Genomic DNA, 13,274 nt, shown 5'->3' on the forward strand with positions numbered 1-13,274 from the left:
GGTGTGTTTTTTTATAGGGCAGGGCAGCTTTAACCAACACATCCAATCTCATCACATCCTGGCTCCACTTAGCTCTTAGAAAAGTCATTAGTCTAGGGGTTCATTGTGAATGGAAACATGTTGTGTTCAATATAACCATGCAAACATATATTCTTTTGTGTGGTATTAGTTTAAGCAGACTGTGTTTGTCTATCAGAACACATTTAATGACCATAATTCAGTGTGGTGGTGTTCTTAGAGCAGCAGAAACATTAGTCTGTTGTTTGGTCATTTTTAGTGAATAATGAATTAGTTACTGAGTGAACCATTTCGTACAAAGCTCATGTATAGTTCCAATAGTTCAGGTTTATTGTTTACTCTTTCTCTCGTTCTTTCTCTCAGCTGTATATATGTATATATATCCTGCCTCTATTTGTCAGCTAATTTAAAGGACATTTACAGAACATTTAAAATCTTTTTGGGCACCACTGTAAAATATCCAAAAACACTGCACCTGCAACTATGTTTTTAAAGGTCACCTTCCGTCGTTTTTTCTTTCATTTTAAAATGTCTAGTTGTGGTCTCTAGTATGAATGAATGACATGTGAGCCGTTTTTGTAAAAAAAAAGTGCTCAGGTGTCTCTGTATAGCTCTTTTTTAATGGACTGTTTTAGGGGTGTGTCCAAAATGACCGGATTCCAGCTTTGCTCATGAATATTCATACATGCAAACAGCATGCAAATATCTCTCCTCTGATTGGCTAGGAGCACTGCGACGCCCCTCCACCGCTCTGCCGCTCACTGCCTCCCACCTCCTAACTGATGAGCGGTGATGTTGCGTCGCTTCAGCTCCGCCTCTGGGAGTTTCTCGAGCCAAGGTGGGCTGGTCTGTGAGTTTCTGCCTACGTAGGCAGAAAGATAATTCAAAATTCACCCGTTTTTCGGAGGGGGGGAGGGGGGATTTCTTTGCTTAGCTCCTGCAGACAATGGGGGCTGCAAAACAGTTTAATGTGCAGATGTACACATTCAACTCGGAGAGACCTACTGTATTCCACAAAAAACAAGAAAAATCGGATTTTCGCGGAAGGTGACCTTTAAACAAGCTCACATTGATTTGACAGGTCACGCTTGTCGATCATCTTGGTCGCAAGTTAATTTATTAGCATAGGCTATATGTACAGTACCAGTAAAATAAAAAGAAAACATCTGTTCTTGTTCAATTGTAAATTTCATATTGAAAACATTAAAGCTATACAGAATTATTCTGTAAACAAGTGTTTAATAAACCAGAATATGTTTTACAAATTTTATTCTCCTAAGTATCTCATTTCTCTTTGAGGACAGATCTGCACACTCTTGGTATTTTAATCTCAGTTTCTTCATGAGGGAGAGTCACCTGGAATAGTTTTCTCAGCATCTTGTAGGAGTTTCAAGAGGTGCTGAACAATAGTTGCTGCTTTTCCTTCCTGCCGTGAAGCTCCAGCTCATCCCAAATCACCTCAAATCACCATCTCAGTTGGGTTTTGGTCAGGGGATTGTGGAGGACAAACATCTTTGGTTAACTACATAATTCATGTCTTTAATACTAATCTATGATGTAGAAAATCATTTAAGTTAGGAAAGAAATAATGGGAAACATTTAATTACAAACTTCTGACTGGTACTGTATTTGCATAGATGACCAGCTTTTAAACCACCTTGACCAAAATATACCAGCTTAGACCAACCTAAACCAACTCCCAGATTGTCCTTCTGTGACGCTTCTTCAAACATTAATGTTTAACTGGTATAAAATATTTTTATAATGTGTAGCTTTTTTAACTCAAACTTTGAATTGGTATTAAATCTAAAAATAAATCTGCTGGTCTGTAGCTGACACTTAAATATATTCCCTGTTGTAAGATCTTTTATATGATTGTGTATTTCTTCTTTTACTTTTTATTTGTTGTTTTATCAAGTTTTGATGACATAAAAAATACAAGCGCTGTCTGAACACACTTTTCTGACTAACCCGAACTCAATATATTGCATTGAATACTAAAAAGCTAAATGTATGTTCTGGCAACACAAAAAAGCAACATTTTGCAAAAGTCTTACTTAGTGGTGTCAAATTGCTCTTAATAATCTTTAAATGATGTGGAATTTTTATATTCAGCCTTTAATTGGTAAAGAACTTTACCATTTCAAGTTCTTTCACTTTCTATCTCATTATACAGAACATTTGCTGGATGTGGAGGTTCTGTAAAGCCTCACAGGGCCTGTGTATTGTGCAGCAGGGTCACACACACTGCAGTGGTGGCAGCAGACTGGCTGTGTTTGCAGGCTTGTCCTTCAGCTCCAAGTTTTTCTTGTTGCTGGAGATGAGGCGTGGTGCTCTGGCATGGCGAGGCTGACAGAAAGCGCTTGTGGGGTGCAGAGGATATGCAGCTTTATACACACTCAGCATGGGCAGCACACCCTGCTGCTGCTGCCCTTGTGCCTGCAATGACTCCAGCAGACCGTAGTTTGTCGGAGGGCCTGTGTGTGTGAGAGAGAAAGAGAGAGAGAGGTGTAGAGAGAAGGACTCAGCTGTTTTGCACTGCATTCATTAATTACCCCACTGACAGATTTGGAACATTCTCTCCACTAACTTTTAGCTACTGCTACTTGTGATACACTACTGATATTGCAACAGCTAAACATCTAATATTCATGTGATAAATAACAATAACAAAGTTATACTACATAATACAGTGGTATTAAAAAAGTTTGGGCACCGCTGATAATTTTCCAGATTTTCCTTTATAAATCATTGGTTGTTCAGATTAGCAATTTCAGTTAAATATATCATATAGCAGACAAACACAGTGATGTTTGAGAAGTGAAATGAAGTTCATAGGATTTACAGAAAGTGTGCAATAATTCTTTAAACAAAAATAGGCAGGTGCATAAATGTGGGCACCCCAACATTCCTATAGCTTTTACTGAGAGTCTGGCATCTGTTAAATATATTTTCTCCTTTACAAAACATGAAGTATCCAGCCCCGGGCTCAACTTTCTCACTGATTCTTGAACATTGTTCATAAGAATCTGCTGAAATTGACTGAAATCCACGAGACCCTCTACTTTAACAAGATTTCCAGTGGCTACACTGGCCACACAGCCCCACAGCATGATGGAACCACCACCAAATTTCAGGAGCAAGTGTAGCAAATCTTGGAATGCGGTGTTCTTTTTCCGCCATGCATACCACTCTCCAAATAACTCCATTTTAGATTCATCATTCCATAGAACCTTATTCCAAAATGAAGCTGACTTGTCCAAATCTGCTTTAGCTAACCTCTAGCGATTCAAGGCTTCTTCATTACTCTCTAATACAGCCTCTCCTTGTGCAAAGTGCAACAAATTGTTGAACAATGCACAGTGACTCCATCTGCAGCAAGATGATGTTGTAGATCTTTGGAGCTGGTCTGTGGGTTGACTATGACTATTCAGCTGATCTGAACAACCAGTGATTTATGAAAGGAAAATCATGAAAATTAGGGGTGCCAAAACCTTTTCATACCACTGTGTATTTGAAACAACTTCTTCAACCGCAGGCTTATTCTTGAGGAACCAATATGTATTATATTTTCTGTACTAACTCATACAATCATCAGAATGTGTCATCGGATATGAAAGGAGAAATCCAGTATGAAATATTCTAGGGGTTTAGTAAAACGTGATAACACGTATGATCTTTTGTTGAATAGCCCACCGTTCACTCCCAGCATTCAAAGTACAAAGCTTTTAGCTGATGCTCCCAGCAGACTTACAATGCTAGCTAAGGGGCATGTCCAGTATTCATAAACACAGTGGTAAAAGTGTAAGCTTGTTAGCAGCTTGGTGTAGGAGGTGGAGTTAAGAGTTCAGAGTTAGAGCTGCATATCGGAGTTTATTAAGTAATAGACAACAGAATACATATCTAAGTGGTAGGGGTGTGACGAGACACTAATATCACGAGACGAGAAGAGACACGAAACTGGGTTTCACGAGAACGAGACGAGACGAGATTTAAAAATAAAAATTTAAAGATAACCTCAAAAATTTAAAATGGCTTGAAAACTACAGTTTTGTTTGACAAAATGATATAACGCAAACTTAACAGACTGGTTTCTCTCAAATATTGATTTTATCAATATTGACAGAAATAAGAATAAGAATAAAAAATAAAAATAAAACTTTCTTGGTCTTATATTGTGCAAACAATAAGTGCAAACCACAACCAGTCATATTAGCCCTATGGTTTGTGTTTTTTTCCTCTTAAATCTCTTGTAATTTAACTTTTCATAACCATAACCAGTCATATTAAGACTATGCTTGAAGTGCAACCAGAGACAGAATTTTTTTTAAATACAGTACAGAGCTATGGGATTAGTACAACTGCCTATGAAACAGTCACGTGTAGGATTTACTTACAGTATTTACATATGGTTTGTGTCTTGTTGGTCACTCTGGCTGCATTTTGGCTCCAGTGGAAACAATAAACGGTAACAGACATACAACTTAAAAAGTGGGTATGCAGCCTATGCAGCGCGGTGGGCTAGTAATGACAGACCATATCTCCTACAACCCCCCACCCCATCCCCCGGGGGCGCTGATACTGCGTTTGCATACACCACAAACAGAAAGTAGTTGCACTCCTGCTGTGTTGCCAGATCCCGCTGTTAGAAATTCGGCTTTCAGGAATCAGGAGTCAGAATCAGGAATCAGGAGACAGCTTGAGAGATGACTTGAGTTTATTCTCGTGCAGACAGAAAATCTACACGGGCACAGCTTAGTTGGTCGTTGCTCCCTCTGTGTCCGCCTGACTAGTCCATATGACTTGTCTGTCTGTTACTGTCTGTGACTGAACTAGACTGAGTTTGACTGAACTGAGCGAGACTCTACTAGACTGAGCTACTAAGAAATTTTAGCAGGACTTTACATACAGGAGAAACTGCTTTGAACACAGCAGGGGGAGAAAGGGTAAGGGTTTATGGAGGAGTATGTGGGGGGTGTCATCATTGGGGGTGTCTCTATCAACTTATGTTAAACAAAGGAGAGATGTGAGAGATAAGGGTGAGGGGCAAAAGGTTAGGAGTGTATAGGGAAAAAGGGGGGTTAAGGAGTGAGACAGTTTAGAACCTAAGAAAACTTAATAAAAGTACAATTTGTTGTTGACAGAATCTCTCACCGCTTAAAAAGTCCACACTAAACTATTTTTTTCCCGCGAGACAGGTTAAAGCTTGACGAGAAATATTGTCACAATTAATCTCGCGAGATCTCGTGCCCCTACTAAGTGGTGTGCAGAAAATCATGTGGGCTTCCTAGATAACTGGCTACAGTTTGAGGGCAAGCCTAGTCTTTTAGGTAGAGATCGTGCACATGTGAGCCTTGTCCTTTCAAGATTTCTTTCTCCTCCAGAGTTTTTTCTCGCCTCCGTTGCTTACTGGGTGTGCTGTGTTGTTTGTTTTGTCTAATTTTCTGTCCTGCGTTCACATAAAGCTGTAAAGCTGCTTTGCGATGTCAATTGTAATAAGCGCTATGTAATTCAAATTTTGACTTGATTGGATAGCAAACAAATCACGGAAACGGAAAGTAGCTGCACGCTTCATTGGTAGAATTCTTAAAGCCCTGATATTTACAACGAGGCTAAGAACTAGAAAGTAAACAGGTAGTTTATTAAAAACACTTTTTATACATACAATACCATCAGGTAGCTCTCCAGGTGTTGACATCTTGAAATTAAGTCATTATAATTTGACTGATGAGTGGGAATAATTAGACAGGAAAGTTGAACATTAAGTGTCACGAACTTAAATGTTAAGAACAGTGAGTGTCACATTAATTTGTGAAAATATCTCTTTAATATTCATGCATTAATATTTCAATTAATTTAGCAAATTTGCACTTTCAACGTTTTCTTGTTTTAAATTCTTCCAATAGAAGTTGGAGTTTGTTAATGTTGTAGAAATAGACAAATTCTTAGCATGGGCAATGCTATTTCCCTATCACTAGCATAGTAATCCTGATGGGAGAATCGTCTAAAAGCACTGTATTTGGAAAGGCTGGGGGAAAACGGAGGCGGGCTACATAATAAAAGTTTCCTCGTTATCATGTTTCATTAGACCCAAGTCTATTTCAGACTGGATTTCTTCTTTAAAGAAACAATAGTTGCTAAATAAGAACAAATGTGCTACAGTAGTCCAGTTTCCAAACACTGGAGCCCCACTACAAGCTCACCTCCCTTCCCAGAGGCGAAGCGGCCAGATTCTATCTGTTTCTCAACAAGAACTGTGGATTCTACCTGTTTTTCTATTGGTTTACAAGATAGTAGATTCAGAGACTGGGAGACTTTCTGTTTCACAGTGGACTCTACTCTACCGTCCTTAAACCAGTAGAGAAACACCCATCTACCATTACAAATTCCAAACTGTAACATAATGTCTCTGCCCCATCTTACCCTGTACTGGATGATCAGATCTCTCTGGGATCCAGCCCAGTTTGTCGGAGTGCCAGGTGCGGAGGGTGGGGAGGTCGGAGGTGTGCTGGCGGCCATATGACTCGTCATAAAGAGAGACCAGGTAGTGAGCGGTGGGCGTGCTGTGATGGTACATAAGCTGGTGAGGGGGTAAACCCTGCAAACATAACAAACCAAAGAGCTTTCTGTTGTCAAAATCAGAAAAGAGTTAAATAAGAACTGGTTTTATTTTAAAAACTTAATTTAAAACTAGTCTTTTTACTTTATCACATTAACAGACAAGTAACCTAATAATAAGTTAATCATTTTACAATGCTTTCCAGTGTTTAAACAGAACATCGCATTTGAGGTTGTGTTAAATAAGGCCACAGCTGTGCCAGATCCACGTTTTAATACTGGTCATTTATTCAACGGATAAGGGTGATTCTTAGATTATGTGCACCTTTGGCCTTGTGAAGTTGAGTGAAAAAAAACATTATACAAATTCAACTCACACAGCTTCATATGTTTAAATAACTATTGTAGTATTGAGATCCATTAGATTTCAAACTAAATTTACAAGACTAATTGTTTTTACATTTTATCTGTCATTTCCACCACATTTCATTTAACACATATAAATAAACAGTGCAATAATTTAAACATCCTAGAATTTTCTAGAACCATTAGCTTAACTATTTGTACCAGTTAATATTTACAACAATATTTCATTTCTGAATGACCTAAATTAACTGTCCTAAGGATCAAATGCTGTACATTTTTCAAAGTGTGAAATGCAGTATTACTTTGGGTATGTGCTTTTAAATAATAAATATATTGTTTTTGTTATTGTTTTGTCGACAATAAATGTAAATATGATTTTAATATGAGCTGACTAATTTTTGGAAATTTTGTGAAAAATATGTGCATTGATGGAAATGACAAGGTGTTGTTGAAATGACAATGACTAAACACATAGAGAAAATGTAGATATATTATTAGAAAAAACAAATTATTCAATTTAATTTACCATATGAAAACCAACCACACCTGTTTACGTTAGTGTTGCAATAAGCCAACATCTAAATTCTGACTTTTTGGCAAAATCTTCAAACTCTCACAGAACTGTAACAGTACTTGTGGTAAACAACCCTAAAACTTTTTTAAGAGTCAATAGAGAGTCTCTCTTTAATGAACACTAAACTTGAAAATGCGAAGAACTATATAGTAACTGTATTGTCATAGACAACTGTGTGTGTGTGTGTGTGTGTGTGTGCCAATTTAAAAAACAGATAAAATAAAATTATTAAAGTACATTGTAAAGGTATAACGTATATATTGAATACAGTAAAAGTATAGGGCCTATTAAAGGAATTTATTTAGTTAAAACAATCTATATCACTCATATCTATAATCTGAAATGTCATTTCCACCACATGCAGTCATTTTCACCACAGAGGGAAGTGTAGTGGAAATTACTGTGGTGGAAATGACATTTCTACTTTTTTTTATAAAAATGGATGATAAAAATAATGCTTTTCATATTAAATTTGTGATCTTTTTCAAAACAACAATGGAACTACAGCATGTTTGGAAATATATTTGCTGATCAATCAATATTTACCTCGTTTTTTTAACAGTTGTGAGTGGAAAATTAAGTGGCTTCCATGTCCAACATGTGCTCTGATGTCACTTTACATTTCCATGGAAACAACCTGAACAATCTTTCACCAGAACCTGTTTAAAGTGAAAGCAGGCATTTTGGTTGAAATGACGCCAGTGCTGTGAGACAGGTATATTTTTATTAAAAATAATATTGACAGTGGACTCAAATCAAATATTTTTATATATTTTATTTATTTCAGTATTCCTTACTACAGCTGCATCAACAATTATCATATAACAATTATCATCGAAATATGACATATACTGTATATTAAATACATGAGAATGAGATATTGATGAATGGGTTTTCATATTATATAGGACTTATAGGGTCTATTTACAACTAAATATGCAATTGTCCTACATTTGCCATCCCATTAATTCAAATTCTTACAGTATTATTACATGAAACATATATAATGAATAATATTACAAGTGTTCTTTAAGACTACAGTGGTGTCATCTTATAATCCTTTGATGTTCTTATCTTTTATGAGTATAAATTCAGGTGTATATATAACCAAATAGGCTGGTTTCATTTGATAACACTTTGATTTTATTTTTTAATAAAACTTTAAAATGTGGTCTATACAGTGGTAACGTTGAAAATATAGTGGATTTAACCTGAAAACAGGTGTATTTTATTTTTAATAAGAGAAAGGTCTGCATTTTTAAAATGTTTAACTGCTATACAGATAGATTGTTTGTGGTGTATATTTGTTGATTATACCTGGTTAGATTATGTTTATTGAGCTGTAAACTTGTTTCTGTTCCATTTTCAGTTTCTGTACAAAAAGCACAAGCAGCTTCTCTTCAGAGGAGGAAAGTAATGAATTACATTTACTCACGTTACTGTAATTGAGTAGATTTTATGAGTATTTTGTCATTTTTAAAGTAGTTTTTAAAATAGGTAATTTTACTTTTACTCAAGTACATCATTGTCCGCGTCCTCGAGTGAGTTCATAGGTCATTGTGGGTAAGAAGCACAGAACGCTCTGTCTTCCTATTCCTTGGTCAGAGTCAGGGAGAATGTGGCGGAGCAGCGTGTCAAACTAGGCGTTAAAATAAAAAATTCTAACATTCTAGTCTTTCCGTCGGACGCTCCGACGGCAACTCTCACGTCAAATTACTGCTCTTTGACTGTGTCACACTACACGGACCTTTGTCTTTTGCTGACCCTGAAATTCGGATTTGACGCACACAATTTGTCAGTGCCGACAAAATCGGGTCAAAATCGAGCTAAAATCGTGTAGTCTAATTCCGGCATTAAACATTAAACAACGTTAAACTAAACTGGAGACATTGCCTAGATTAGCTAACAAGTTAACGGAGCTGCCTTTTGTTATGCCAAGCTCATACTACACGACATCCCTCACAATGTTCACTGTGTTTTTCGTCGTTCTCGGGGGACTGTCCGCGTCCTCGCGTGAGTTCGTAGGTCACCGCGGGGGAGAAGCACAGAGTTTGAGAATCATGGCTTCAGAAGCCCTTTGCATGATGGAAGCGCTTTTGTGCTGAAAAAAAACTAAAAAAGGGGGGGGAAGCGACTGTGGGCTCATTCCTGGGTTCCTATGTGACCCAAATGGACATGGCATGCTTTTTGTACTCCAGAGAGAACTTAAGGTATGGTAAAGAGCTACTTAGGTCTCAGTGCCTGTAAACAGAATATCTCATGCATGAATTATTAGACGATTATTAGATTATTCTTCTGTTTCTCTGGTCCAGCGAACTTCAGGAGCACCATCCTGCTTTCTTTTCTCATGTTTACATCTGTGCGCCACAGAACGCTCTGTCTTCCTATTGGTCAGAGTCAGGGAGCACGTCGCGGAGCATGTCAAACTAGGCAATAAAATACAAAAAAATCTAACATGCTAGTCTTTCCGTCGGACGCTCCAACAGCATTGCTCACGTCAAATTACTGCTCTTTGATTGTGTCACACTACTCAGACCTTTGTCTCTCGCGACACTGAAATTCGGATCCGACGCACGCAATGTGTCGGCGCCGACAAAATGGGGCTGACCAACAGTATTTTTTATGTTTCATGTTTTTAATAATAATTCTTTACGTTTTTATTTGAAACATTAAACAATCTACTTGAATGTTAAAACAAACGTAATGTAAATAGCAGTTAAATCATAGCAATGGCAAGTTAAAAAATAATAATGAACTGTAAAACTATAAAAATACAGTTTATAGTCACCTATATGACCATAACTTTTTAACTGTAAAGAAAAAAAAATGGATCATAGAAACCTATGCCACTTGTTTTATGAGGAATAATAATTTATATATATTAATTAATAAAAATTAATTTATGATTTGTTGTTGCCCTATGCGCAGTGCATGGACCTCATGGGTGGAGCCCATATACAACTAAGAAGGAAATTAATATATCCATGATTATTGAAATAAGGTATTTTTTTAGATAAGTTTTCAATATCTATATGGCCTTTTTAAAACATTTTGAAAATCTACATAAAAGTTCATATTCACAACATCAGAGGTTAATTAGAAGAGCTTTTACAATTTCATGTTTGTGGTTTGGCATTATTTTGCTGACATATGCAAACTGCATTTGTCACAAACCCATTATTTTATAGAAATGGCCTGCCTGCAGTCCAATCCGTTCACCCATAGAAAACATTTATGGCACCAATAATCGAATCTGGAAAAGAAGAGCCAGTTAAGCTGGTAGAATTCCCCATCAAACAGGAATGTGTTGCTGCTATTAAATTATAAAGAAAGGACGCATGACGCACTGACGCACTCTCTCGCAAGACGCGGTGCAAGAACTAAGATGGCGGCGGCCTGCTGCTAGACCATCCACCAAACAAACTATATTCTCACCTGGAATTACTCATTCAACGCCATTCAGCGCCCTGGAATCACTCGAAGACTTCATCGACCACTACTACAATAAGGTTGTCATCATGAACAAGGACAAAAAAGAAGACAAATCTAAAGGTAAACAGCTCCAAAACCCCACCGGCAAACGACCACGACCACCCAGCTCACCTGGAGACACCGAGGACCCACCTTCAACACCACCCTGCTGCACTGAGGTCAGTTCTATCCTTCTCTCTATCAACAACAAACTCTCTGCACTTGACGCCAGAATCTCACTAGTAGAATTGCTTCACAAAGAATTCCAATCACTCCGTGAAAGCCTGGAATTCAGCCAAGAACAAATCATAACACTCACTAAAGAAAACAAAACACTGCAGCACTCCGTCACTCAGCTCACAACCCAGCTATCATCTGTTCTGACCGACAACAAACACATGAAAGAAACAATCCTGGACTTACAAGCAAGAAGCATGAGAGACAATATTGTTTTTTCTGGAATCCCCGAGCAGTCACACGAAAACCCCGAAGATCTCCTCAAGGATTTCATGATCACCAAACTTCACATCACCCCGGACCTCGCCTCATCCATCTCATTCCACCGTGCACACCGCTTAGGAAAAAAAACACCCAACAAACGTCCGCGACCTATAGTGGCTAAAGTTGAACATTATAAACATAAAGTGCTCATTATGAGCAGAGGAAGGGAACTCCTATGGAGCTAAATTAGTGCCAAAACTACGCAAATAAAGAAAACGTATTCTGTAAATATGATACTACTTGCAAACAAACACAACGCGTTTTACAAATACAAAACTCGACTCTCTAACACACACGGTGTGTTTTACAAACACAAAACCTGATGGTTGTAAATATATATGTAAACTTCAAATAAATACACAGCTGTTTTCTAATACATTGCTCTTTACAAACAAATATAACATGTTTTACAAATGCAAAAAGTAATAAATAAAACAAGTAAAACATTATTTTCAAACATTACCGTGTCATGACTCACGAACACGCACAGCCCATTTGTAAATCACGTGACTTTTGGCAAAGTTTTAGCAGAGTCGCAAACTCGTGTTGAGATTTTCTCACAAATACACCCAACCCTCGTACAAATGCATCGCCCCAGAACAGCAGGTGGCGCTGTGGGACACTTTACGAGAGGTGGCTGCACAGCAAAGCAAGCTCTCCTATCCAGCGCTCCCCAGAGCATTAATTTACACTTATTAAGGTGTTTAATACACCTTTAATAATCACAACTCTACCATTTTATACCCGATTTACACACGGTTTGGTTTGTTACAAACAGCAGAGATGTAATTATGATATAGGACGCTGTTACACATCACAAATATGAGCTTTCATGCTGAAATACTTTGTATTATGCTCTTTAAAAAAGAAAGAAAAAAATATTAATTGGTGTTTAAATTATATAGATAGATAGATAGATAGATAGATAGATAGATAGATAGATAGATAGATAGATAGATAGATAGATAGATAGATAGATAGATAGATAGATAGATAGATAGATAGATAGATAGATAGATAGATAGAGCATAATACAAAGTATTTCAGCATATTGTCAGTAAATTTGCAGCATTTATTTAAGGAAAATGAGAAATGGCTGCAATAAAAAAAAAGATGCAAAGCTATTGGACCTCAAATAATGCAAAGAATTGTAGATTAGTTTTCAGAGGTTTTCAATTTGGTAAAATCAATGTTTTTTTTTTTTACCATTTTTAGGTGGTCTTTCCTTTTGTCCAGATCTATCTATCTATCTATCTATCTATCTATCTATCTATCTATCTATCTATCTATCTATCTATCTATCTATCTATCTATATTAGAATTTAAACATCAATTAATATTTTTTTCTTTCTTTTTTAAAGAGCATAATACAAAGTATTTCAGCATGAAAGCTCATATTTGTGATGTGTAACAGCGTCCTATATCATAATTACATCTCTGCTGTTTGTAACAAACCAAACCGTGTGTAAATCGGGTATAAAATGGTAGAGTTGTGATTATTAAAGGTGTATTAAACACCTTAATAAGTGTAAATTAATGCTCTGGGGAGCGCTGGATAGGAGAGCTTGCTTTGCTGTGCAGCCACCTCTCGTAAAGTGTCCCACAGCGCCACCTGCTGTTCTGGGGCGATGCATTTGTACGAGGGTTGGGTGTATTTGTGAGAAAATCTCAACAGGAGTTTGCGACTCTGCTAAAACTGTGCCAAAAGTCACGTGATTTACAAATGGGCTGTGCGTGTTCGTGAGTCATGACACGGTAATGTTTGAAAATAATGTTTTACTTGTTT

At 37.2% G+C, this 13,274-nt stretch overlaps 1 protein-coding gene across 1 annotated transcript in view; it reads right to left on the reverse strand.

The window, feature by feature from the left end:
- Positions 1 to 1,113: 1,113 nt before the first annotated feature.
- cfap107 (cilia and flagella associated protein 107) overlaps positions 1,114 to 13,274 on the reverse strand; it is a 67,053-nt gene continuing 54,892 nt past the window's right edge. The window contains exons 3-4 of the mRNA XM_007230593.3: positions 6,442 to 6,616; positions 1,114 to 2,495 (exon numbers count right to left, since the gene is read on the reverse strand). Of these exons, the coding sequence (XP_007230655.2) occupies positions 2,257 to 2,495; positions 6,442 to 6,616 (414 nt within the window). The 3' untranslated portion in view covers positions 1,114 to 2,256. The remainder of the gene's footprint in view (positions 2,496 to 6,441; positions 6,617 to 13,274) is intronic.

The sequence above is a fragment of the Astyanax mexicanus genome, chromosome 24 (assembly GCF_023375975.1).
Source record: "Astyanax mexicanus isolate ESR-SI-001 chromosome 24, AstMex3_surface, whole genome shotgun sequence".
Lineage (NCBI taxonomy): Eukaryota > Metazoa > Chordata > Actinopteri > Characiformes > Acestrorhamphidae > Astyanax > Astyanax mexicanus.